This window comes from Pantherophis guttatus, chromosome 2 (assembly GCF_059756535.1).
Source record: "Pantherophis guttatus breed Tessera chromosome 2, ASM5975653v1, whole genome shotgun sequence".
NCBI classification, from domain to species: domain Eukaryota; kingdom Metazoa; phylum Chordata; class Lepidosauria; order Squamata; family Colubridae; genus Pantherophis; species Pantherophis guttatus.
Window position 1 is genome coordinate 169773280 of NC_142064.1, and position 27955 is coordinate 169801234.

Below are 27955 nucleotides of genomic sequence, written 5' to 3' on the forward strand. Positions count from 1 at the left end.
CCGAAATCTTGAGCCAGGAAAGAAATATGATGTTTGATCCCATGGTAAGTTTCAGCCATTTCAGCTACAGTCACTTTCTCACTGAAAGAGGAGTCTTTAACAATGAAAAATGAATTGATTCGCTTGTTGCTGGAAGCTATTTTCTCCTTATCTAAATGATTTTTTGTGCTTGCATGCTGTGTGACAGCTTTTATACCATTATATTCAATTGTGAACGATTTCTGACACAATTTACAGTAGGCTGTCGTATTTGTTCTGTCGGTTTCGTTGTTGGTAATCCATACAAAAGTAGCTTCCCAGTCTTTGGTGTATTTGCACACTCCTCTCTTTTGTTTTAAAGAATTTGAAATCTCGCCGCTGTCGCTCTCATCACTCGACGCCATTTTAGGTCAGTTGACACAAGCTACAATACATTTTAAAAATGTGAACTGTACATAATTTTATAATATATTTTTATTTTAATCTCATCATTATTTTTTTCGGAGAATCGAGTTCAATGGATATTCGATCTTTGTCTCATTCTAACTTATGAAAAAAAGACAAAATGCGATTCTCCTATCCTTATTCTCTTAGACTCTACAGCTTTAGATTACGTACCATTTCATCATAAAGCTTTTGAATAAAAAAAATGTCCTCTATTTTGTGAAAAAAAATAGTGAACATAATGTGAAAAAAGTAGACTGTCCGCTCAAATAGTGGACACCTGGCAAGTCTAGTTGATGGTATGATGGGTAAACTGTGGTTTCTGGCAGAGAAGTGGAGACCCTCAAACATTCAACATATGGGCTTCATGCAGTTGGTCTCTGATTTGAGGACAACCTGGTTTAATTCAAATAATTTCAAATTTTAAAAAGCTAGCAGAAAAGAATAAAAGAAGATCAAAGATCAATTTGTTCAAAGAATCACATTGAATTTGAAATATTTTTGAAGAGTATTTTTTTTATTTTGGTCCCCAAAAAGTTTTTAACCATCACCAATTTCTATAATTACAACAAAGATATCCTTGAGGGCATTCTGCATAATGTATCTGTGTAAGATTCATGTAACTAGGTTGTTGATTAATTCCATTTTGTAGGTAGAGATTAGATATAGCAAATATTATAGTTCAATCATATACAATACTCAGTCTGTCAGTCTTTTAAACAACTATTAGATAACAACAGAAGATGACTCAATCTCGCATTTAGCCAAAGTGTACAATACAAGATCTTCCTTGTTACCTTCAAATATAGATTAGTCCACAACATCAATTTGCAATAATACTTCTAACTGAGACCCTTGTATGGTTAAATCTCCAGTACAGATTATATATTGAAAGTTTGATGAATTTAGCTTAAGAAAAAAAGCTATTAAGAATTTCAGAAGTATTGTTAATTGTGCCAAAGTATGTACTCAGATAAGAAGTCAGAGTAGCTACCTTTGCTATAAACATTATTATATTTTTATTCCACATCATTGTTAAGATTGCCTTTAAATGTAATAGCCATCTGACATGCTTTATTTGAGTATCTATTAATGTAGATTCTTTCTCCTAATTATTGACCACAAGTGTCCACTGAACGTTTAACAGCTCGTATAAGGGGATATTGATTATTTCTGAAGTCCATATACAAAGACATTACATCCGTATCTTTGGTGTCCCCAACCAGAGAGAAGGTGAAATTCTGGAGTAAAGCACTGAAGAACAGGAACAGCTCCATCCTAGCCAGGGCCTCCCCTGGACAGGCCCTCTTCCCTACAACAGCAATGAAGAAAACAGAGGTTATTTAGGAAGTACTTGCTGGAATGGTCTCTGATAAAAGACTAACGTGGATCAGGTAAGCATATGAATTTGTAATACAATCTGTTCCAGAGGCTTGTACCTGCTGAGAATGGCATGAAAGCATCCTTTTTCCTGAACTGGCCATTTTCATCCAAAAAATGATTGGGATTGAACTTCTCTGGAGTCTCCCAATGAAGAGGGTCAAAATGTACAGAGGAGAAAACTGGCACAATAGCCACACACTAGAGGGAGAGAAAGAAACTGTCACTAGATGATAATATTTCATATGGAAAAGAAAGTGCCTTTGCTTTCCACTTGCCTAAAATAAAAACATGCAGTGACTAGCCCTCTGCTGAACCTTGAAGAATGAGGAGGAAAGGAATAAATATTTCTTTCAATACATATGTTTTGAACAATTTACATACATAAATTGCTCTTTTATTCAAACTGCCCCGCATATCAAGGATCTAAGTCGTTCTTTCCTTTCTTCCTTAGAGAACCTTCTTAAATACTTGTATCACCATACCTTGGGAATGGTGTAACCATGGAACTTGATGTCACAAGTTGTTGCCCTTGGAAAGGTTTCAAGGGACCCTTTCTGATATCGCTGAACCTCATGAACAACGGCATTTGTGAAAGGCATCTTCAACCGGTCTTCCATGCTTGGAGTGCGATTTGTACCCACCACCTCATCAATTTCCTGTTGCACTTTAGCTGTGAGAAGAACAGATTGAGATGATATTGACAGACTTTGTCATGCTGAGCACCTGCAGTCATTTGAATAGAAATATGTGTTCCAAAGCACATTCAGGGAAGACAGTCCTAGTCAGGATAATGGCTCCTCCTCAGAGTCATTTCTCAGTAGAGTAGTGAAAATGGTTCCTGTTTTTCTGGAAATCTATTCATCTAGAATCCAGAAAAAAATGCAGTCTACAGGAACCATTTGCACTACTCAGGTGACCCTGAGGACACAGATAAACCTCCATGTGCCTCAATGACTCTCTAAAACAGTGTTTCTCAACCTTGGTAGCTTGAAGATGGGTGGACTTCAACTCCCAGAATCCCAGAATCCCCCCAGCGCTGCTGGCTGGGGGATTCTGGGATTTGAAGTCCACCCATCTTCAAGCTACCAAGGTTGAGAAACACTGCTCTAAAAGGATGCAAATGAGCAGCTGTCTGCAAGAAATATAAATCCTTCTATTCCCCACATCCAATCAGAGCTGAAGAAGCTTCTTGGATGTGAAGTGAAACATCTTCAAAGAAAAAACAAGAAAGTCCTGAAAAAGCACCTTTGGGACAACCATGACCTCGATGACTGAAAATCTCCATAGACAGTCAATCACTTCTGCCTCTTCCTGATCTAATCAATTCACTAGAACTGTCTTCATAAAATCTCAAGATTCAATGGGAAACCCAGTTGTTCTAAGGGCATGTTAGCTAGATTGGGAAATCTAAAAAAAAAAAATTCTATAAGGAGACAGTGGGAAAACACTTCCCAAATGTTCCTAGGAAAAATGCAGAAATTCAGTTGCAATGAGTTTACTTTAGTCAATTCTATCTTTACTTTCTTTTTTCTTTAAAAAATATGTTTTCTTTAAACACCATCATTACTTTCTTAGCATTAATACTGGCAACCCTAGGAGTACCAACACCTTTATATATTTGTGGGTATTTTTATACCTTGAATGTGTGGCAATTTAGCCATCGCTAGAAGGCTGCAAAGCAAAGCGTTGCTTGTGGTTACTGTCCCAGCAATAAAGAGTCCAAACACAATAATCACAAGATCTTCAAGAGTGTAGATACCCTCAGATGGGTACTGGTCCTAAAAATAAAATGGAAAGATAAACAAAAGAACAAAAAATTCTACTTGAAATTGAAATAAACTATTCATGAAACTCTTCATAGTGTCTCTTTCAATTAAGGGAAATGTAATTCAGCCAGGGTGACTTTAGAATATCTAGAAAAGGTCTTCAATTCTAAAATATTTTGGGGATCACTATTTCATGCAGAGGAAGAAATAGCTTGCCTATCTGATCTACCCATTAAATATTTACCACAAGAATTGATACTCTGCTTTTGACTAATGTTGTTGGAGCTGGCCTAAGCAATTCCTAAGGTGTATGCTTGGAAAAGAGAATTGAATCTGTTCCATAGAAATTTATTTGTTACATCTGACAGACTAATCCTAATAGAAATTGCTTCTACAAGAGGATTCTAGAAAACACTACTTAATTATCTTTATATCACCTATTGTGATTGTAGATCTCTAAAGAAATACCTTCTAAAATTTAAATCATACTCATTTTTTGCATACTCATTTTTTGAAGGAGAATTCTGCAGTCTTAAAGTTAACAGAGTTCATTTCTATTGTTTGGCCTAATTTTCAGAATTGAATGGATACCTTTAGCAACAATTATGCCTGGAATAGTAATATATGACAACAAATGGCAATGACCAGGTTGTCCAAAAGTAAACAAAAAAAAGGGGGGGAGATAAATATTTCCATACTTCTTCATATACGATGAACTAGTTCCATCTTGGATGCATAATAGAGATATTTAAATAATTATGCAGATATGGTATTTATACCTACCTTCTCCAGTCTAAGAAGGAAGCAATCGATATAGTCACGCAGGTTCTGGGGATCCAGTGTCTTTTGGTGCAAATCCACATTCTCACGGAAATAATCAAGGACAGTGTCAATCTCAGCAAAAATGTTTTTGTGTGGCCCAGGAAAGAATTCCACTATTTTCGGAAATGTATTGTATACCTGTTATAGAGTTCACATTAAATACTATAGCTGATTAGACCTTTATGGTGGAGGATTAATACCCCAAATATTCAGAGAATAGCTTTCACTCGGATATTGTTACTCTGATACTCTGTCAAGGGATTCTTCCACTGCTTTCCTAGCCTCTCTTATCTCTTCCACAAAGGAATAATGATGAAAATGGCCAAAGTCCTCCAAGAGACAAAGATAGAAACTGGCTGTGTGCATAAAGATAGGGGAGCTGTCTAACAATTCCATGATAAGAAGAGATTTATCTGTCCAGAATCTGACATGGCCAAAAGGAGTTATGAGAGAAGGAAATGGTTCCCTACGAAATAAACCCAACCAGGAGAGATTTTGCTGGCAACCAATTTATGCTTGGATGTCTAGATTTGCCTTCTCCTGCTTAGTAGCTCATCATATCTAATCTTTACATTTCTGACTTCAACATTTGCACTCACAAACACACTACTAATTAAAATGGGGGTTCATGACAAGAAGAGGATCAGGTAGATTAACATACCAGTCCTAAGAAACTAACAGAGTGTCGTAGTTGAGACTCAATAATCCTCTGGTTCTCTATGAAGGTTTTATCTTTGTAATCAAATCGATTGCCAAAAACGACTGCACAGATCACATTAGAAACAGCACTTGCAAAAATTCTTCTCGGGTCGAAAGGCTGCCCTGAAGGAAAAAAAAGACCACAGATGTTTATGAGTGGGAACAGTGAATGTGGATCTTCCCTTTGTCAAATCCCACCTCAAAACTGCAAAAGAAATTGATTCAGTTCAGAGAAATTATAATTATTATTCTTTTCCCTCTTTTCTAAGAATGGAATATAAACACAATATCAAAATCCTGTAACCACTTTGACCTTGTTACCACTAGAATTTCTTCACAAACTTATTGCTGTCTTCTTCTTTCTCGCTCCTTCCTTTGCATTTTCCTGCTCATGGCTGTTTTTTCCACCTTGTCCCTTCCGGTTTTCATCTCTTCAAAGGTTCTGCCTCCTGTTTTAACTGAGCTCTCATGTCGCACCCTCCCTTCCTCCTTCTAAACTCACTCTTTTCCTGTTTTCTTTCTATATTTCTTTAAATAATATCATTTACTAGTCATTCCATTATTTCTCCCTTCTCATTCCAGAGGTTTGTCCATTAAAGATTATATTCAAAGGTGCCACAATTCACTAAATCAGGGTGTCAAACTCAAGGCCAGGAGCCAGATCTGGCCTGCGGGGTGCTTATATCTGGCCTGCGCAGCCGCTCTGGAAACAGCAAAGTAAGCACCCCTTACTTCAGATCCACGGTGCCTTTCAGTTCTCCACCCTCATGCAAACTCCCCATTGTTTCATTTCTGCCTTTAAATTACCTATCTACCTTTGTTGGCTGCTGATTTTGCCTGGTGTTTAATATAGTTTAATATAACATTACGTTTAAGTGATTTTTACAAGAAACCTTTTGCTACTTTTTTAAGTTTTAACCAAGCACACTGTTACCTCCATCCCTCTCTCCTTCTAACATACCGAAATATTTTTTTAAAAAATCCAATACACTTTTTTTGCTATTTATTTTTAGCGCCTTCCAGAAGAGACATGGCCACAAGGATGGCTCTCAAAGCTGCTTCAACTCCCTGAATAAATTCTATTTGTGGCCCTTTAATTCAAATCCATGTTGCCTTACAGATCTCTGTCCTTAACAGAACCTATTCTTATGTGTGTGTTCCTTACCTCCCTTAGTTTACCTGTCCATTAAGTTTTTTGCTGGTTTCTGAATTTGCTTGATATGTGTTACTGCATCCAGCCTAACATTTCACTAGTTTTGGCCAAAGTTGTAATTTTATAAAGCCATAATTACCCCCATTAAACAACTTCCTAGTATTTCTGATCTCTCAGTGCTGCAGCTACAGTAAGATTTCAGTACTTCTCAGCAAGGTTGTAATTTTATTAAGCCAAAAGCTGACATTGGATAGAAAAGAGGGAGAAACAGCTCTATTACTTTTCCCTTTGCTTCTGAACAATACTGTGAAAATAAAAGGGGGGGGGCATTCACTGCCTATCTAAATTTTTCTTTATTTTGTGTATTTAAGTGCAGAGGATTTGAGTTTAAGTTTACAATCTAGTTTTCCTGCAACTTCACATAATACAACAAATCCTTTTCAGATTCTTTTTTTTAACCTTTTGTGGTAGCCATTTCCTCCACCAAACAAAGGGCTTCCTCCTGCACCCTCTCAGACATTCTTTTCTTCCCCATCCCAAAATCTCGCAAAGTGGACAGTGTGAACCGTCGCAGCTCCCTCCATTTCTTCTCATCAGTAGTGGTCAGACCTGAAACCAAAGACACAGGAAACAGATCACAATGTTATATCATCTCAAATTTTGCAGAAGGGGAAAAAAATTATACATTACAATTTTCCCCACACCATTTTTAAAGTAAACAAGCCTTCGTGCTTGAATTACTAATTAGATGAACTGCACGGTTTTCATCTATTCATTCTTGGGTGCTCTCATATTAAGAGAAGAATGAATGAGGTTGTGGAAATCATGTCACAAGTTACTATAAGTGTGATATGGATAGGGACAGGTCCCTAGACCAGTCATGGACAGAATTCTATACTAAGATGCAATTGTCAGTAAGCAGAGAAAAATGGGAGTTGCTTCAGTTCAGGTATTTTTGTATAGTAGAGGTTTTGTTCACAAAAAAGAAGTAACTTCCAATTGCTCTCTTACTTGGTTGTTCCAGTATGTACCATCAAGTCACTGTCAATTATAAGCAACCACATAGAGTTTGTCCAGTACAACCTTTCTCCAACCTAGTTCTTGAGGATTTTGATATACTTGTCATCATTGTAACTAATTCCATCATCTCTCCTTCCTATCGCATTTCCCACAATTACAACTGTCTCTAGAGAGGTAGGCCATTGCACAATCTTTCTGAAATATGATCATTTGAGTCTAGTCATTTGTGCTTTGAGTGAAAATTTTGGACTGATTTGTTCAATGATTTGTTTTCTTGGGTATCCATGATATTCTCAAGAGTTTTCTCTGGAATCTTCTCTGGAATCTTCTCCAACATCAAAGCTTAAAGGCATCAATATTTTCCCTATCCTGTTTCTTCAAAATCCAAACTATTTTGAAGGTACAGGAAATTAATATTCAACATTAATTCGGATAACATAAGCCAAAAAGTGTCTTTGTTGGTAAACCATTTTGTATGTCTTCCCAAAGGACCAATCTAGAGGTCAAATTATTGTTATTGTTTGTTGTTGTTGCTGTTATTTTGCATGTAATGACAATCTGAACAGACTTGAGAAGTGACTAGTGGAAAGGAAAAGGTGAAAAAACATTTTTTTTCCTTTTTCAAGAAGCATGATCAAATCTACATCTTTACAAGACATTTCAAGTGAATCATTCACAACTATCAATATTATTAATGGCGTTCAGATAATTTGTACAGAAAATTAAAGAAAAACAATAACTAATAAGGAAATGAAAGAGGATCAACCTTTATTTTGGAACATTCGTCTATTAGCAGGCATTTCAGTTCGCCCTCCAAATTCTTCTGAATGATCTACCAAAGCATCTTTTACCACCTCGTACCCACAAAGAGCAATCATTGGTTTTGATCCATTCCAGACAGTAAATACAGGTCCATATTTATCAGCAAGCTAAGGGTAGAATTAGATGAAAATTCAGTTAATTAGGTGAAAAAGCATTTTTGGTTAAATTATTATAAAATATTTTTGAAATGCTTCTTAAATTTGCCAGAGCTTCAATAACTTTTAATATCTACAAAATACGTCAGTATGATTATGATCAAATGCATGGCATTTATCTCCTAGTTGGTGAGTGACTGACCATGTTATGTAGGCCTTCATGGGTATCTATGGATTGGAGAACCTAGCTTGCAGAGAATAACTTGAGCTGCTCCAGATAAAATTGTGCTTTGATTATACTTCTAACTTACTAGCACAAAAGGACTAAAATGCAGAAGTTCTATTTTTACTATTAACAAAAAAAGTTATGTGTTGCAAAGATAAAACTAAGCCTGAAAACTATTTTGATGAGAACTTCTTAAAGTTGGTCAAGTTATTATTTGCTATGTCAAGGACAGGCCTTGGGACTTCTGGTGAAGATAACCAACTGATAACACACCTTAATTCATTTCTTAATCACGTTTAAAGACTATTAATCTTTATTAAGCTAGAAGAGACTTTCTTTAGCCTGTTATTCTTTTTTGAAGATCTGTGCCATTTTGGGGATTTCTTTATTGTTGTTTTTTTTTTTTAATTTTTTAAATTTTTATTAATAATAAAAAGAAAAAACAAAACCAACATAAATACATAAAATAACATACAAAACTAACAAACATCGATTTCTTTATTGTTAAACAGCAAGGAAGAAATATACTGAAGGCAAGCTAAAATAAAGAAGTGTGGAGTCATCTTTTTTAAAACAGGCATTTTTAATAACCCTAGGCTTTGACCAAGATAGGCAAATAGTCATTAATAGAATAAAAGACATGGAATTCCATTCAGAAATAAATAGGATGCCTCTCCACAGTATTAAACAGAATTAAACAGGATGTGTGGGAATCATCAGGATATTTAAAGGACCTGATTTTCTTAAAATATAAAATAGCATTCTTCAGAGCCAGATTTAATATCCTCCCCTCAGCACTCCTCCAGGACAGATATAATAAGACCCCAATAGCAGACAGAGTATGTATATGTGGTAAAGGAGAAGTCGAAGATATTACACATATCTTATTGCACTGTGAGTTATACAGTGCTTTTAGGTCAATGCATATTCTCCCCTTACTAGAGAGATTACCAGGGAGGGCAGACAATTTCAATGTACACTATCTCCTCCGGGACACAAACCTAGCTACTACGCTTGCAGTAGCAAAATTCTGTGCTGCTGCAATGACCATAAGGAAAAATTTGGTTACAGGACTAAAGATGTTTTCTTGTACCAATTTTTCATAGATATCTTGAACAATTTTTAGAGAATCTATATTTATACACGTACTTATCCACTTATCCATCAGGTACATGTGGGCACTATGCAAACTGCTTGATACAATGTATGTTATTGTTATTATTTACTATTGTTATTGGTATTACCTTTTAATATTATTGTAAATAGATTGTTGTCTTTTGCTGGTCTATGACCGAAATAAACTTTATATATATTCTAACTTTGATGGCGAAATATAAAAGTAGATAGTTGTGGTTCTAGATTCCCATTTTTAAGTGACTTGTCTATTTTGCTGTGGGTGGTTAAAACTGTCTGGTTTTTATGAATCCTGATTGGCCAGCAATTTTTAAGTGACATAAAAAAAAACCCTACTCTTTGACTAAAGAAGTAGTTAAGAAGATGGAGGAACAAATTATTAGAGATGTATTTGAAAAATTCTTTTTTTTTAAATAGTTTTTATTGAATATAAATATTAAAAAAGACATACGTAGCATATACACAACGAACATTTATACAACATATACACATAAAGAGTGTAATTTCTTCTTAAGCATTTTTTCACAGTGACGTTCTACAATTCTACTTATAATATATTCCTTCACCTCTCTTTAATCTAATTATATATATATATATATATATATATATACATATATATATATATATATATATATATATATATATATATATATATATATATATATACATATATATATATATATATATATATACATATACATACATACATATATATATATATATATATATATATATATATATATATATATATATATATATATATATAAAAAAAAAATCGGTAATATATCCCCTATATTTTTTGTATATTTCTGATTTTTAACCAATTATACCAATTATTACATATTTTATAATAGTCTGATTCTTCTCTTTCTTGTAATTCTTTGGTTAACCTATCCATTTCAGCGCATTCTAAAATTTTCCCTATTACTTCTGTTTCACTTGGTATTTGTTCTTGTTTCCAATTTCTTGCGTAAGTTATTCTTGCAGCAGTTAATATGTGAATTGTAAGATATTTGATATCCTTAGGGTATGATTTGTTAAAGATTCCTAATAAAAATGTTTCTGGTTCTTTTTCAATCTGTGTTTTTGTTATTTGTTCCAACCATTTTTTGATGTTAGACCAAAATTTCTTTGCTGCCGGGCACGTCCACCATAAATGATAGAAAGTCCCTTGCGCCTTTTTGCACTTCCAACAAATTGGGCTATTTTTAGGTTGTATTTTTGCCAATCTGGTTGGAGACATATGCCACCGATAAAACATTTTCAGTTGGTTTTCCTTGTACGCCGTTGCCAACGTTAACTTTAGGTTTACCTGCCAGAACTTTTCCCATTTTACACGCAACTCCTCTGAAAAATTCTTAAATAAAAGAGATCAGCTATGTTCCAAGGATGGTAAAATAAAACTGTTTAAACTACTTCAGAGATGCAATTATGTGCAGAAAATTACCAAACCACGCAGGCAATTTCACAAGTAGCTGACAATGTAAAGGTGTCAATTGCAATTTTGGAATATAAATCTGACACCAATCTTTATTATGATGGTTTAAAAATAAACACAATTGAAAGAAGAGTTTCAAGAAAATCTGCAATTTTCAAGAGGACAAGTTTGGGGCTTTTTCTTCATTGATACTAACAAGGTTGAGAAATCCTTGAGAAAAAGAGAAGTTTATAATTACTTGATTGACATTCCAGAGAAGAAAAAGGGTTTTATTCTATGAAGATAAGCTGGAAGGAGTGATTTAAACTTAATGAGTCTATTGGAATCAGGATGGATTTTTACCTGTTTGATATTTGTAACTGAAAGAAAGCTTTAATATAAAATGGGTTTGAAAATGCTTAATGCTTAAGTTATTCCTATAGCTTGTAAAATATTACTGAAAGTGTATTGGAGGGTATCTATGTAAAGAGGCAATTAAATAAAAAGATGTATTAACTTAAAGAAAAGTTTAGCCTCTGAAAATGGATGTATACAAAAAGAAAAAAATTATTCTACAAGGATAATTTGGAGGGAATGATTTAAATTTAATGAAATAATTGGAGTTAGTTGGGTTTTTATTGGTTTGATCTATGTAATTAAAAGAAAGCTGTAATGCAGTTTGTGCTTTGTGTTTATAAATGAGTTTGAAAATTGTTTTTTCTTTTATATATAATTTTTGAGTAATATTTAAAGCTTGTGAAATATTACTGAAAGCAAATGTTAAAGTATGTATGTTAAGAGGAAATTTTTAAAAAGATGTATTAGAGCTTACTGGTTTTAGAAATGTTTTTATAGAAAAGTTTAACATTTTAAAATGGATGGGGAAAAGTGCTTTTTTCCCTTTAAAAGTTAAAGAATTTGAAAGGATATAATGAATTTTCTGAATGTAAATGGTGATAGTTTACAAAGATTATTAAGTGCAAACAGAAATATTACTAAACAGAATAACAGAGTTGGAAGGGACCTTGGAGGTCTTCTAGTCCAACCCCCTGCTCAGGCAGAAAACCCTATACCAGGGGTGTCAAACTTGTGGCCCACAGGCCAGATGATCATGTGCTGGCCATGTCTACCCCCAGTTTAGCAAAGGGGGGGAAGTTGTGATACATCATGTGACAACAATGTGTCATCGCAAGTTTGACACCCCTGTACCACTTTAGACAAACTTCCAGTGTTGGAGCATTCACAACTTTTGGAGGCAAGTTTTTCCACTGATTAATTGTTCTAACTGTCAGGAAATTTCTCCTTATTTCTTGGTTGCTTCTCTCCTTGATTAGTTTCCATCCATTGTTTCTTGTCCTGCCTTCAGACGCATTGGAGAACAGATTGACTCCCTCTTCTTTGTGGCAGCCCCTGAGGTATTGGAACACTGCTATCATGTCTCCCCTGGTCCTTCTTTTCATTAAACTAGACATACCCAATCCCAGCAACTGTTCTTTATATGTTTTAGCTTCCAGTCCCCTGACCATCTTCGTTGTTCTTTTCTGCACTTTGCACTACTTCCACAGCAAGGAAGAGAAAGCAGAGATGGTTAAATTGATTGCTTTGTTCAAAGAAGATAATATATTTAATTATGTTACTTTTATTTGGAAATAAATTCTGGATTTTGTCCCTATGATGAAAGAAAATGAAACTTTGATTTTGGTTTTGCTGATTAGGTAAATTTGTTGTTATAGAAATGGCTAGTGTATACTAATGTGCAAAAGTAAAAAAGTTAAAGAGGATGCAATCTTGTTATCTTATACTGTGCTTAAAAGGGTTGGAAGTCAATGCTTTTTTTCCCCCCTTTAACCTCGCATTTTCTCTTCCCTTCACTTTTTCCTTCCTCTAGTTGCCCATTATTTTTATTTTCCTTTGTATTTTATATTTTGATAAACTAATAAAAAATTGAAACAGAAAAGGAATAGGCACAGGTTGAACTGACTTTTCAAAATGTAAGAATTATCTTTCTCTAATGCTCAAAAGTCTTCCATTGATGTATTTGGTTCATGCATTAGGAGCTGTGGTGGCACAGTGGTTAGAATGCAGTACTGCAGGTTACTTCTGCTGACTGCCAGCTGCCTGTAATTTGGCAGATCGAATCTCACCAGGCTCAAGGTTGACTCAGCCTTCCATCTTTCTGAGGTGGTAAAATGAGGACCCAGATTGTTGGGGGCAATATGCTGACTCTGTAAACCAGTAGAGAGGGCTGTAAAGCACTGTGAAACGGTATGTTAGTCTAAGAGCTATTGCTATAAATAAAGAAATCCATAAGGACAGGCCATGACAAAATGGACTCAGAAGAAAAGGAAAGAAGTGAAAAAGCTAAGAGTATTGCAAAAGTATTGCAAAAAGAAAAATTGACATATTTCATAACATTCAGTAACATTTACAGTAGATCAATTTCCCAAAAGCCTGAATGGAAAGTGGATATAAGGAAAGAATATATAGGAGTGCTTCAAACAATTGGAAGGAATTACGTATATTACAGAGGGTCACTGAAGTAGACGTGTACTAATGGGCTGTTTGTTTTTTTTACAAAAAAAAAGGTTACAGATGAAAAAACTGCATGGAAGAGAATAATTGATCCATTTGAAGGATGGAAACAGGAACAAAATGCTACCATTCATGAGGATAAACCATCTCTGGTAACCTAAATGGGCTTCAAGGGACTGGATTTCCCTAATACTGTAGGAAAGAGTTTGTGTTACTGTATGCCTTTGTTGGCATCTAGTGATCATCTGATTTTTGCAGCCCAGATGAGGTTTATTAGGACAGAAGTTGTATCTGTATTTCAGCAACCTGGAATCAAACAGGGTAGCTAGAGGAAGAAGAGGTTTTAAGTGAATTTGATGGTAATTCAAATGATACAAATTTGAGGTTCATAGATTTATTTTTCTAACATTTTTCTTGTTACTATATATTTTAATGAACTTTGAAACCTCCACTGCAGTTTTATCAGATTGTTACAAGGTGACTTTATACTATAATTCACATTGAAGATACACATGAGCCTCAAATAAAATTGGTTGTTTATAGAGTAAATCAAACTAATACAATTAAAGAAGGTATAGGTATCTTTCAAAGTCATCATCAGAAACTTGGAAGAGGTACAATAGTTAACTAGCCTTACCTTTTGATAATGTTTATACAAAGGTAATATATCTCGCTGAAAGAGGTTCCCCAGAATAGGCCATGGAGTAGGTCCAGGGGGCAGCTGCCCTTTTTTCTTGTACATTTTGAAAGATGAGATAAGGGTGAAAAATATACAGAGAAGAAGCAGAACTCCTGTCCATGTCAGCTCCATCCTCTTCTGATTTATTTTCCTTTTCAAAACTCCTAGAAACTGTTTAAATGAGACAAGATTGACAGAAGAAGTCTAACCGGAGCCCCAATCGCATTTAAATAACATATTTTCTCTAATCCTTTTTTTTTTAAATCAATGTGTTCTTTTATTGTTATCGGTGCAGGGTAATTATTTACTAACATCTCTACCTTTGGACTCTGGGTTCAAATAAGTTCTTGTTTTTGTACATTTGATGCAACAATATGGAGTATATATAAGTTGGGTTGAAAACATTGACATTTGCCTTTTATATAACTATCCAAGATAAAAAATCATTTCAGAAGAAAATAATAATAACAGAATAACAGAGTTGGAAGGGACCTTAGAGTTCTTCTAGTCCAACCCCCTGCACAAGCAGAAGACCTTATTCAATTCCAGACAAGTGGCTATCCAGTCACTTCTTAAAAGCCTCCAGTGATGGAGCATTCAGAACTTCTGAAGGCAAGTTGTTCCACTAGTTAATTGTTCTCACTGTTACAAAATTTATCCTTAGTTCTAGGTTGTTTCTCCCTTAGACTCTGGGTGGCTTCCATGACGGCCATGGACCTGACCCAGTTAGTTCATGACCCCACTCACAGGGGGGACACACTCTGGATTTGATTTTTGTCTCTGACCAGTGGTTGAGTGGTCTTATTATAGGGGATATAGACATGAAAACCTTGTCATGGTCAGATCACTCACTCCTTCGTCTGGACCTTCGAACTGCTACACCCCGCCACAGGGAGGCGGAGCCAATTAGGTGGGTCCGCCCCAGGCGCCTGATGGATCCTGATAGGTTCCAGATGAAGCTTGGGCCATTTCCTGAAGATCTGGCACCCGACTTGGCCGAGGACCTGGTGGCTGCCTGGGATCGGATGGCTGGTGGGGCCTTGGATCGATTAGTGCCTTTGCGGACTCTGACCCGGTGTTGATCCCTCACGGCTCCTTGGTTCACTGAGGACCTGAGGGAAATGAAACACCAGAAAAGATGCCTAGAGAGCGGTTGGAGGACCAGTCTCGCTGAATCTGACCGAACACTGGTAAGATCGCATATTAAGACCTACTTAGTGGCGATAAAAGCAGCAACGTTTAATTACTTTTCCACTCTTATTGCATCATCAGAGAATCGTCCGGCCACCCTGTTCAGGGTGACCCGCTCCCTGCTCCACCCGGGAGTGCAGGAGGACCCCCTGGAAGGCAGGGCTGAGGATTTCGGACAATATCTGTATGACAAAATCGCTCAGATCTGGGGGGATTTGGACTCTGACTGGGTAGATTCGGGCAGGGTGGCGAGGAATAGTCTTGAGAAAGTTATCTGGGAAGAGTTTGACTCTGTGACCCCTGATGATGTGGACAGGATTCTGGGGAGACTTAGTGCGGCCACATGTTTACTGGATCCGTGTCCCTCCTGGTTAGTACTGGCTTCCCGGGAGGTTACACGAGGCTGGCTCCAGGGAATTATTAACGCTTCGTTGAGTGAGGGTTACTTCCCCATAGCCTTGAAAGAGGTGGTGGTGAGGCCTCTCCTCAAGAAGCCTTCCCTGGACCCGGCAGTATTAGCCAACTATCATCCTGTCTCCAACCTTCGCTTTGTGGCAAAGGTTGTCGAGAGTGTGGTCGCACGACAGTTTCCACAGTACCTGGAGGAAACGTCATATCTAGATCCATTCCAGTCAGGTTTCAGGCCTGGGCACAGCACGGAAACAGCATTGGTCGCGTTGGTAGATGATCTCTGGAGGGCTCAGGACAGGGGTTGCTCCTCTGTTCTGGCCCTGTTAGACCTCTCAGCGGCTTTTGATACCATCGACCATGGTATCATGCTACACCAGTTGGAAGAGTTGGGGATGGGGGGCACCGTGTTATGGTGGTTCTCCTCCTTTCTCTCAGACCGGTCGCAGTTCGTGTTGGCAGGGGGCAGAGGTCGACCTCGAGGCCTCTCATCTGTGGAGTGCCTCAGGAGTCAGTCCTCTCACCCCTTCTGTTCAACATTTATGTGAAGCCGCTGGCTTTGGGGGAAGTACCATCAGTACGCTGATGACACCCAGCTGTACATCTCCACCCCAGGCCACCCCAACTATGCCCTTGAAGTGATGTCCTGGTGCTGGAGGCTGTGCGGATCTGGATGGAGAGACACAGGCTCAAGCTCAGCCCTTCCAAGACTGAGTGGCTGTGGTTCCCGGCATCCCAATATAGTCAGTTGACTCCATCACTGACTATTGGGGGCGAGTCTTTGGCCCCCTCGGAGAGGGCTCGCAATCTGGGAGTCCTCCTGGATACGCAGCTGTCCTTGGAGGAACATCTGACAGCTGTTGCCAGAGGGACTTTTGGTCAGGTTCGCCTGATCCGCCAGTTGCATCCCTTTCTTGATCGGGATTCCCTGTGCACAGTCACTCATGCCCTCGTCACCTCTCGCCTGGACTACTGCAATGCTCTCTACATGGGGCTCCCCTTGAAGAGCACCCGGAGGCTCCAACTGGTCCAGAATGTGGCTGCGCGGGTAGTCATGGGAGCCACATAGCACTCCCATACAACACCTCTCCTGCGTGAGCTGCACTGGCTCCCAGTGGTCTTCCGGGTGCACTTCAAGGTGTTGGTTATCACCTTTAAAGTGCTCCATTCGCCTGCTGCTACCGACAGCCTCCCATTGACCTGTGCACTCCCACAGAGAGGGCCTCCTCGGGGTGCCATCAGCCAAACAATGTAGGCTGGTGACCCCCAGGGGGAGTGCCTTCTCTGTGGGGGCACCTACCCTCTGGAATCAGCTGCCCCCAGAGATAAGGAGAATCCAAGACCTCGGTGCCTTCCGCCGTGCCCTTAAAACCTTTTTTTTCCAGCAAGCTGGACTGGCCTAACACTTTTTAAAATGTTTTTAATTGTTTGTTATTGTTTTTAATCATGGGGCCAAATTTATATATATCTTTTTAATTGTATTTTAATGTTTGTAGTTTATGTTTTTATTTGGCTGTTCACTGCCCTGAGTCCTCAGGGAGAAAGGCGGTACAAATTTATATATATATATATATATATATATGTAACTTAGTTGTTCTACAGACCTAGAACTTGTGAATGAGATTTCACAGAACCTAGGGCTGTGTGTGTGTGTGTGTGTGTGTGTGTGTGTGTGTGTGTGTGTGTGTGTATATATATATATATATATATATATATATATATATATATATATATATATATGGCCTTCAACATGCCAGCACAGGTGGGAGGAGCCAATACAGTGCAATGAGACAGTCCCTCAAATAGTCTGGACTTCTGCCATGAACTACTTTAAAGGTGATTACTAACACCTTAAATTGCACCTGGAAGCAAACTGGCAGCCAATGAAACTCACAGAGTAGTGATGTTATATGGGCCATTCTTTGGGCCCCAAGAACTGCCTGAGTCACTGCACTCTGCACCAGCTGTAGCTTCCAAATCCTCTTCAAACGTAGCCTCATATAGAGCGTATTACAATAGTCCAATCGTAAGTCCTGAACAACAGAGCCCAGGGATTCCTGATCCAGGAAAGGCCACAATTGGTGCAATTGTGCAAAGGCTCTCCTAGCCACAACTCCTACCTGCTCTTTGGGCAGGAGTTGCGTGTCCAGGAGAAGTTGTGAACCAGGGTAGAGCCACCTCATCCATATTCAAAGATGACAAAGTCTGAGATATCAAGGCCTCATGTACCCAAAGCCATTCAGTCTTACCAGGATTCAGTTGAAGCCTGTTGTTCCCTTTCCAGGCCCCACAGCCTTCAGGCACTGCAAGAGAGCAGCCACAATATCATTTGGGTCACCAGGAGTGACAATATAGAGCTAGGTATTGTCAGAAGACTGCAGATATCTGAACCCATGGTGTCATATGATCTCACCCATATGGATTCATATGGAGGATGGAAAGGAATGGAGACAGTACCAAGCCCTGCGGAATGCAACAAGATAATGGACAAGGGCTAGACATCTCAATCCCTAACAACACCGATTGGAACCAGCTTTGAGAAAGGAGCTGAACTAGCACTAAACTATGTCACGAGTGTTTCCAGGATTGCTGTGGCTATCTGCCTACTCACAAACAGTATGGTTTTAATCAAGCCATCTGCTGTTGGCAATTACCTGCAAGCCTTCCCCGCCCTAGTTAATTGCAGGTTGACTCCCTATATAAGCAAGGACCTTTTGCTTGCTACTTGGGCCTAGTCTTCTAGACCTAAATGCACAGCTCCTGCAGGAAGCTTGTTGCAACGCCGCAGATGGGAGAAGAATGCAGATAAGGACTCCAGATGCCGCTACAGAGAGACTCCCACGGATGCTTGCCTTTTGCTGTTTTGTAGCACGCAAGCTATCATCGGGACTGCTGTTGCTGGACCTTCTTCCTCCCACAAGCTTCAAGCAATGTTTGCTGTTTGAACTGTTTTTTCTTCAGGTGACTTTCAGCTGTGAAGCTCGTGCTGCTCCCATTATGATTGCCTTGATGATGTATCGACGCCGAAGCTGCTTACCTTCATGCTAGCTTTATTCTTTTGTGAACTGTTTTGGTATTGTGGAGAGGGATCTAGGGAGATAGCCTTGTTTCACATACCCAGATAAGACTTTGTTTTTAATGTGTTTTCTTAAAGACATAGTGCTTTTTAAATGTTTTAAAGTAAATTATATTTTTACACAAGACGCCTCTGTCAGAATCATTTCAGTCTCAGTGTGTTTACTCATGAGCTGGTTCACGGTCCGGGGTACCCCTCAACCCCATTTCGTCACAAACTATGTGACCCAGCTGCATCCCCCATAGCTGACCCAAAAGGATACCATGTTCAATGGTATTGAAAGACATTGAGAGGTCAAGGAGAGCAAGGATGGTTGCAATTGTATCTTCGATATTCACATTCACTTTTTGGATGTGCCCAGCTTTAGCGATGGCCAAAGAAGTCTTTTTTGCACACGTAATAATTGATTTGACAACAATAGCACATACCTCAATTTCTTTCATAAGGATCAGAACAACACATTTAATAATGTTTGGAAACTTCAGGCAATCCAAAATATTTGAAGAATATCCTGAGAGGTCTCAGACTGCCTCTGACTACAACATTTGCTGGCATTTCCTTACTACTGAAATTTGATAGCAGAGAAACCCAGCAGAGAAGTTTTCAAGATTCACTGCTTTTGCCACTGCCTGGATGTAGGGTTCCACAGTCACAAAGTCCAGGTCAAGTTTTTCACATGTTTACAACTAGACAGATTTTTGAAATCATCCATCTAGATTTTATAAGCAGTAGTTTTATGAAAACTACTAAAATTAGATTATAGCTACAGTGAATATAAAGAGTCTACACACCCCTGTTAACATGCCAGGTTTTTGAGATGTAAAAAAATCAGAACATTTCAGATTTTTTTTTTGCCATCTTTGATATAATATATAAAAACTCCTTTTTTACAACTGGGTAATCCCTTAATTCAGGGTAGAGTTGGGGCAGCTGGATGGAGCTGAGTGTTTACTGGTCAGATGCCCTTCCTGATGCCACACGGAGTTTGCAGCTGATATTTTTATATGTCTTATTTATATACATTTTATATAACATATAAGCTGTATAATTAAAAAATAATAATCTTTTAGGGTGCAAAATAACAATAAAAAGATAGAATAACACCATCTTATAAGTAAGGATGTGGCTGTATTCAGAATTAACCAATCATATTAAAACTGAAGGTAAATAGTAATCAAGACACACATCGACCTGAGTACATCGACCCAAAGTTTAGAAATGCAGGTAGTCCTCGACTTACAACAGTTCATTTAGTGGTCATTCAAAATTACAACGGGACTGAAAAATTTGACTTATGACCGTTTTTCACAGTTACAACCTTTGCCACAGCCCTACGAACATGTGATCAAAATTCAGATGCTTGGCAACTGGCTCATGTAATCACATTCTGTGACCTTTTGTCACGCAGTCAGTGAGGGGAGCCAGATTCACTTAAATGGGTTACTAACTTATCAACTGCACTGATTCATTTAACAACTGTGGCAAGAAAGGTTGTAAAATGGGGCAAAACTCACTTAACAAATGTCTCACTTAACAACAGAAATGTGGTTGTAAGTCAAGGACTACCTGTATAGGTGTCTTCCAAAATACAGCATGCTGTACCATAAAGTATCAACCCTATGACTTTGTTGTGACTCCGGCTCCCGAGCCTGTCCTCATGGAGGAAGATGACTCTGAAAGTGATGGGGAGGAACTGACAAGGCCTCCCTCTCCAGGACCCTCCTTTCTGGCAACGCCTCAGGTTCCAGCTGAAGGCCAGGAGGAAGGCATGTCGGAGCTCCCATTAATAGGGAGTGCCGAAACTCAATCTTGGATTGATCCCAGGCAGCGTCGGAGGGAGAGGCGTGTGCAGCAAAGGAAGAGGCGTGGAAGGGCCAGAGATTGCTGAGTCACTGAGCCATGCCCTACAGGGGATAAAAGTGGGTGGGGTTGCTCTGCAGGCTCTGTGACTGACAAAAACTGCATATTGTGAGCTGCGGATGGGATATCTCTTGGAATTAAGGCTTGGACTTGTGAATGACTTCACAATGGTTTCGGGGTGAAGTACCATCAGTACGCTGATGACACCCAGCTGTACATCTCCACCCCGGACCACCCCAATGATGCCCTTGAAGTGATGTCCCGGTGCCTGGAGGCTGTACGGATCTGGATGGGGAGGAACAGACTCAGGCTCAACCCATCCAAGACCGAGTGGCTGTGGTTTCCGACATCCCGATATAGTCAGTTGGTGCCATCACTGACTATTGGGGGCGAGTCGTTGGCCCCCACAGAGAGGGCTCGCAATTTGGGAGTCCTCCTGGACTCACAGCTGTCTTTAGAAGAGCACTTGACGGCTGTGGCCGGGAGGGCATTTTATCAGGTTTGCCTGATCTGCCAGTTGTGTCCCTTTCTGGATTGGGACTCATTAAATACAGTCACTCATGCCCTCGTCACTTCCCGCCTGGACTACTGCAATGCTCACTACATAGGGCTCCCCGTGAGGAGCACCCCGGAGGCTCCAGCTGGTCCAGAATGCGGCCGCGCAGGTGGTTATGGGAGCGATGGGGTGCTCCCATGTGACCCCCTTCCTGCGCGAGCTGCACTGTCCCCCAGTGGTCTTCCAGGTGCGCTTCAAGATTTTGGTTACCACCTTTAGAGCGCTCCATGGCTGAGGACCGGGGTATCTATGAGACCGCCTTCTGCCACTAGTAGCCTCTCACCGACCAGTACACTCCCATAGAGAGGGGCTCCTCAGGGTGCCGTCAGCCAAACAATGTCGACTGGCAGCCCCCAGGGGAAGAGCCTTCTCTGTGGGGGCAACCGCCATCTGGAATGAGCTCCCCCCGGAGATACAGAGGATCCCGGACCTGCGCGCTTTCCGCCGTGCCATCAAAACATTTCTTTTCCAGCAGGCCAGCCTGGCCTAACCTCTCTTTTAAACTTTTTAAAAAATTTTAAAAATTTTTAAATTTTAAATTTGTCTTATGAATTTGCGGTGTTTTAAATTTTGTTTTCCGAGCCAATTATTTAATTGTATTTTAATGTTTTTTTAAAATTTGTATTATATGTATTTTATTTGGCTGTTCACCACTCTGAGTCCTTCGAGAGTAGGGCGGTATACAAATTCAAATTCTAATAATAATAATAATAATAATAATAATAATAATAATAATAATAATAATAATAATAATAATAATAATAATAATAATAATAATAATAATAATAATAATAACGACTTCTGACTACTCTTTTGTACCTTGTGAACTCTTGGTTGCCCCAGCAACGGACTACAGATACGCTGACTCCTGTTTCTAGAAGTGATAAGAAACTTGGCAGGCATTCGGACAGCAGCTGCCAGAACGTTTCTCTGCCAAAGGATTCAGGTTGGCTTGTGAAAATAAATTTTTGAGAGCGGTTTTTGCTCATGTGTCTGCCTATTTATTTATTTTTTATTTATTTATTTATTTATTTTATTAAATTTCTATACCGCCCTTCTCCCGAAGGACTCAGGGCGGTGAACAGCCAGAAGATAAAACACAGAGATACAAAAATTTAAAATATATTAAAAACGAATTAAATAATTTGGCTGAATTTAAAATACCCCATAATTTAAACAGATTAAAATTTGTATTTAAAAATTTATATTTAAAAGGGGAGAAGGTTTAGGCCAGGCCAGCTTGATGAAAGAAAAACGTTTTAAGCGTGCGACGGAAGGTGCGCAGATCTGGGATCCTCCGTATCTCTGGGGGAGCTCGTTCCAGATCGTAGGTGCCCCCACAGAGAAGGCTCTCCCCCTAGGGGCCGCCAGTCGACATTGTTTGGCCGACGGCACCCAGAGGAGCCTCTCTCTATGGGAGCGTACTGGCCGGTGGGAGGCTATTGGTGGTAGCAGGCGGTCCTGTAGATAACCAGGTCCTAAGCCATGGAGTGCTTTAAAGGTGATAACCAGAACCTTGAAGTGCACTCGGAAGACCACCGGGAGCCAGTGCAGCTCGCGCAGGAGAGGTGTTACATGGGAGCTCCACGTTGCTCCCATAACCACCCGCACGGCCGCACTCTGTGCCAGTTGGAGCCTCTGAGTGCACCTCAAGGGGAGCCCCATGTAGAGAGCATTACAATAGTCCAGACGAGAGGTGACGAGGGCATGAGTGACTGTGTGTAAGGAGTCCCGATCTAGAAAGGGATGCAACTGGCAGATCAGGCAGACCTGATGAAAAATCCTCCCGGTCACGGCCGTCAAGTGCTTTTCTAAAGACAGCCGTGAATCTAGGAGAACGCCCAAGTTGCGAGCCCTATCCGTGGGGGCCAATGATTCGCCCCCAATAGTCAGCGATGGCACCAGCTGACTATATCGGGATGTCGGAAACCACAGCCACTCAGTCTTGGATGGGTTGAGCCTGAGCCTGTTCCTCCCCATCCAGATCCATACGGCCTCCAGGCACTGGGACATCACTTCAAGGGCATCGTTGGGGTGGTCCGGGGTGGAGATGTGCAGCTGGGTGTTGTCAGCGTACTGATGGTACTTCACCTCGAAACCACAGATGATCTCGCCCAGCGGCTTTACATAAATGTTGAACAAAAGGGGCGAGAGGACCGATCCCTGCGGCACCCCATATATGAGGGGCCTCGGGGTCGACCTCTGCCCCCCTGTCCACACAGACTGCGACCGGTCGGAGAGAAAGGAGGAGAACCACCATAGTACGGTGCCTCCCACCCCCAACTCTTCCAACCGGTGCAGCATGATACCATGGTCGATGGTATCAAAAGCCGCTGAGAGATCTAACAGGACCAAGACAGAGGAGCAACCCCTGTCCCAAGCCCTCCAGAGATCATCTACCAACGCGACCAATGCCGTTTCCTTGCTGTACCCAGGCCTGAAACCCGACTGGAATGGATCTAGATACGACGTTTCATCCAGGTACTGGGGAAGCTGTCGCACAACCACACTCTCAACAACCTTCGCAACAAAGCAAAGGTTGGAGACTGGACAATAATTAGCCAATACTGCCGGGTCCAGGGAAGGCTTCTTGAGGAGAGGCCTCACCACCGCCTCCTTCAAGGCGGCAGGGAAGGCCCCTCACCCAATGAAGCATTTATAATCCCCTGGAGCCAGCCTCACGTCACCTCCCGACCGGTCGCAGTCTGTGTTGACAGGGGGGCAGAGGTCGACCCTGAGGCCCCTCATATGTGGGGTGCCACAGGGATCAGTCCTCTCGCCCCTGACGGCCATGTTAGCCATGTTAGACTTGACCCCAGCACCAGCTGACTATATCGGGACATCGGAAACCACAGCCACTCAGTCTTGGATGGGTTGAGCCTGAGCCAGTACTAACCAGGAGGGACACGGGTCCAACAAATATGTGGTCACATTTAATCTACCCAGAATCCTGTCCACATCATCTGGGGTCATAGGATCAAACTCGTCCCAGATAACATTCTCAAGACCTGCCTCCGTCACCCTCGCTGGACCTACCCAGTTGGAATCCAGACCTTCCCGAATCTGAGTGATTTTGTCATGCAGATATTGAACAAAATCCTCGGCTCTTCCTCCAAGGGAAGGATGAGCAGGGAGCGGGTCACCCTAAACAGGGCGGCCGGGCGATTATCTGATGATGCAATAAGAGCAGCAAAGTACATTTTATTTGTACTTTATTTGTACTTTTAAATGTACTTATTTGAGTACATTTTGCTGCTTTTATCACCACTAGGTGTCCGGTCCGATTCAGAAAGACTAGCCCTCCAACTACTCTCTAGGCATCTTTTCCAGCGCTTCATCTCCCTCAGCTCCTCGGTAAACCAAGGAGCCAGGTGAGAACAGCGCCGGGTCTGAGGCTGCAAAGGTACGACTCAATCCAGAGCTCCAGCGGCCGCTCTATCCCAGGAGGCCACTAGGTCTCCAGTCGAGGCGTGTGCAAGATCCTCGGGGATTGGCCCAAGCTCCATCTGGAAAATATCAGGTTCCATCAGGCGCCTGGGGCGGTACCATCTTACCAGTTCCGCCTCCCCGCCTCACAAGCAGGGACTCACAACCGGCCGTCTGAGGAACAGTGGTCTCCCTCGGCCTAAGGCCTTCTCTAATAATAACTGCTACTCCCCCGCCCCTCCCCTGAGGCCTCGGCTGATGGAATGTGTGGAATCCTGGTGGGACATTTCTACCAGAGGGACCCCTCCTTCCGGGCCCAACCAGGTCTCCGTAATACCCGCCAGGTCCACTCCCCCCTCCTGAATAAGATCACAAATGAGGGGGGCTTTATTTACTACAGACCTGATGTTGCACAACATCAGTCGAAGGCCCAGGCCCTGAGGGTCTGTGCAACCTGGAAAACAAGTAGAGCTTTGGGGGCCGGAGCGCCCTACCGCTTGAAGACAGCGGGTGCGTGCTCCCTTAACTTGATATGGCCCCCTGCTCCTGCCATATCTACCCCTCCCACTCACAGTACCGATGATGGAAACACAGTCTGGACAAGCTTGACCCCCTCTATTACCCCCGGATCCCCCCCACCCCCGCCGCGCATTCCGGCCCGGCCCGGCCCTCTCCTAAGTGGGTTATCCCCCAAACCCACGACCCTAGTTCCTGTCCAACCCCCCTCCCCCCTCCCCAGACCCCTTAAAAGTTTAGACAAAGACATTTTCAAAAAACCCCGCAGCCCCCTCTTTGTGGCATGCCACCTCTCGGGGTTCCAAAGCCCGTCATTGAGGTAGGCCCTCGATAGAGTGGAGGGCCAAGCCTGCGAGAGGGGGGAGTCTCGCAGACCAAGAAGCTCCGCCACTAAATACATCTTAACCAAACGGGTAGCACGACCATATCCTAAGGGTCTATAAAAGGACCAGGGGAGAAGACAAAGAAATGGGGGATCTCAGAAACATATTTACAGGACCAAGTCCACTGTCCCCTCACAACAGGGGACAAAGTCCAGAACCAAGACGACCACAATCCAAGGGGGGCAATAGATCCTACCACCCTCTCACGGTGGTTAGGTCAGCTGGTCAGCCCCCTCTTATGGTGAGATGGCAGCAATGAACCAATGAAACAGACAGCGTCCAGGGGTCAGGTCCAAAAATCGCCCTCTCACGGTGGTTGGTCCGATGGTCAAATCCCCTCCACTGACAAAGTACATATATGGAGAATCATCCCGGTTCAGCCCCCAGGGGCCCCACAGCCTATGTGAGGTGGGGGGACAGAACAGGCTTTAATATTATCTGTAAATGAGTACTGTATTTTTCTGTTTAGGGAACAAGGTCCTTTCTTGCCTAATGTGCATTGCTATACAAGACCGCACATAATAGGACCTGGGGTCAAGTCTAACATGGCTTGATGACAAGTTTTATTCATTTCTGCAGTTCTCAACCTATGAAATATGGCCACATGCCTTCTCTTTGCTGGCTCTTATGCAATGGAAGGCTACATTTTCTATGTCATTTCTACTAACACAACTGAGTTGGCATTTCAGTTCATTAATTAGCAGTCTGAATAAAACCTTAGTACTGATCCATAATGTATTTGGGGTCAAACCTTTTTTTCCTCTTTCTTTGGGGAAGAATTCAGCCATTCAATGGTGTGCAGATGGATGCAAAGCTGACCCTTGGAGCTGTTGGCTAAAAATAAAAAAACTTTTAGGAAAGGAGGATTATGAAATTCACATTTTTTGGGTCAGCCTCTTTCTATGTAATCCATATCTCTCATCTCTACCTACAAGCATACATTCCTTCCTCCGATCTGTAACAGTATTTATATCAAATCATAATGAGATTTATTGCATCCATAAGGAATGTCAACAACCTGACAGTAACCCTGGCATTTATTTTCAATTAAGTTAAATCTATTGTGAATTGCACTAAGATAAGAGTATTACAAAGAATACGCAACTCTAGAATTTATGTCACACCAAGAATTGTCCCTGAATATCCTGAAAGAAATTACCAGGCATTACTTAAACAATGGGCTCTTTTTTGGACAATCAAAATGTTGTTTAGCTATTCCCTTATACCTGATATCTCTGCCTTAGAAAGAGATTATAATACAAGACTGCAAAAGAAAAAAAAAGTTTGAGCTTTTGAACTGTTCCCCATCACTGAATTGAATACCTTCAACATTTTACTGTGCTAATACATCACTGTCTAGCAAGGTATCAGCTACTGCCAAGTTCTCTATGGAGTTGGATATTTGGATTTTCAATTATCACACTATATCTTTGTACTTGCGCCTTAATATTTTCTTTTTCAAATATTGTTACTTTCCTTCCAGTCCTTTTTCTCTTTCTTCACAGTCCCAACTGTTCTACTTCTTTCTGTATCTGTTTCTATACCATATTTTAGGATGTGAACAGCATTCTTCAATTTCAATCCTGAAGAATTATACAGACTTGGAAAGATATTGTCAAGACTTCTATTTTACCCAAAACAAAAGTTGTGATATAATTAAACCTTTACTGTTTGGGTAGGTGTGGTGCCCCATTGCTCAATCACTAGAAGTACTGGAGTTGGTACGTGCACATGTATTAAGTGTGCAGCCAAGCACAACATCTGCAGTTTCAGGAACAAAGAAGTTCCAAGAAAAACATTGTAGTAGTGCGAGGGTGATATTTTACCCAAACCCATGTTCCTTTCCCCAGCAAATGAATCTTCCAGCATATTTAACTTCTGCAGAATGCTCTTCAGTGTTTCAAAACCGAACAGAAAGGCCAGAAGTCAATAACAGAGTCTCAGCTCTGCATGTAAAGGAGCCCTAGTTTAATCCTCACTCTCCCTAGTCTAATGAAAAGAAGGACTAGGGGTCAGCTCCAGTGCGCTTCGGCATTGAGCTGCCATTCGTGGGGGGAGGAATGCACAAACCTTGTTTCAGTCCAGCATCTGCTTCCTCAAGCCTCCCAGGAACTGACAGGATTGACGGGAGGGAATAGCTGGGGGATGATATCATCATGGCCAGCAGGAAATAACAAGGGGCTTAACTTTTTAGATGCTGGTTGCAAATACTCAAGAATTAAACATAAGCCAACTTCCGGGTCACATGGGAGGGAGCAGCACGCGTGATTGGTTGGGTGGTGATAACTAATGGATAAATGGTGGTGGGAAGCACAGGGCAGTAGCCCTAACAAGAATTTCATCTGTGATTGTCAGTGAGTGCCAAGAA

General features: G+C 40.8%; 1 protein-coding gene across 2 annotated transcripts; it reads right to left on the reverse strand.

The window, feature by feature from the left end:
* Nucleotides 1–919: 919 nt before the first annotated feature.
* Nucleotides 920–27701, reverse strand: LOC148115425 (cytochrome P450 2C14-like). Of its 2 annotated transcripts, XM_087887268.1 has the most exons (12): nt 27658–27701; nt 26339–26421; nt 15024–15283; nt 14130–14342; nt 8033–8195; nt 6706–6855; nt 5056–5216; nt 4356–4532; nt 3443–3584; nt 2289–2476; nt 1863–2004; nt 920–1735 (listed from the first exon to the last, which is right to left on the reverse strand). In XM_087887268.1, exons 4-12 carry the CDS (start codon nt 14301–14303, stop codon nt 1536–1538), a joined length of 1497 nt encoding a protein of 498 aa, XP_087743394.1. In that variant the 5' UTR covers nt 14304–14342; nt 15024–15283; nt 26339–26421; nt 27658–27701; the 3' UTR covers nt 920–1535. The 2 variants fall into 2 exon arrangements, with proteins under 2 accessions (XP_087743394.1, XP_087743393.1); XM_087887267.1 differs by lacking the exon at nt 15024–15283 and having other exon boundaries at nt 27658–27689.
* Between the last annotated feature and the right edge of the window lie 254 nt (nt 27702–27955).

Coding starts and splice junctions, on each gene's coding strand:
- LOC148115425 (XM_087887268.1), bottom strand. CDS start 14,303: ATGGAGCTGACATGGACAGGAGTTCTGCTTCTTCTCTGTATATTTTTC. Junction 5,217..6,705: donor GGAAATGGCTACCACAAAAG/GTTAAAAAAAAG, acceptor TTTTTCCTTCAG/GGCAGCCTTTCGACCCGAGA. Junction 3,585..4,355: donor TCCTTCTTAGACTGGAGAAG/GTAGGTATAAAT, acceptor TTTTATTTTTAG/GACCAGTACCCATCTGAGGG.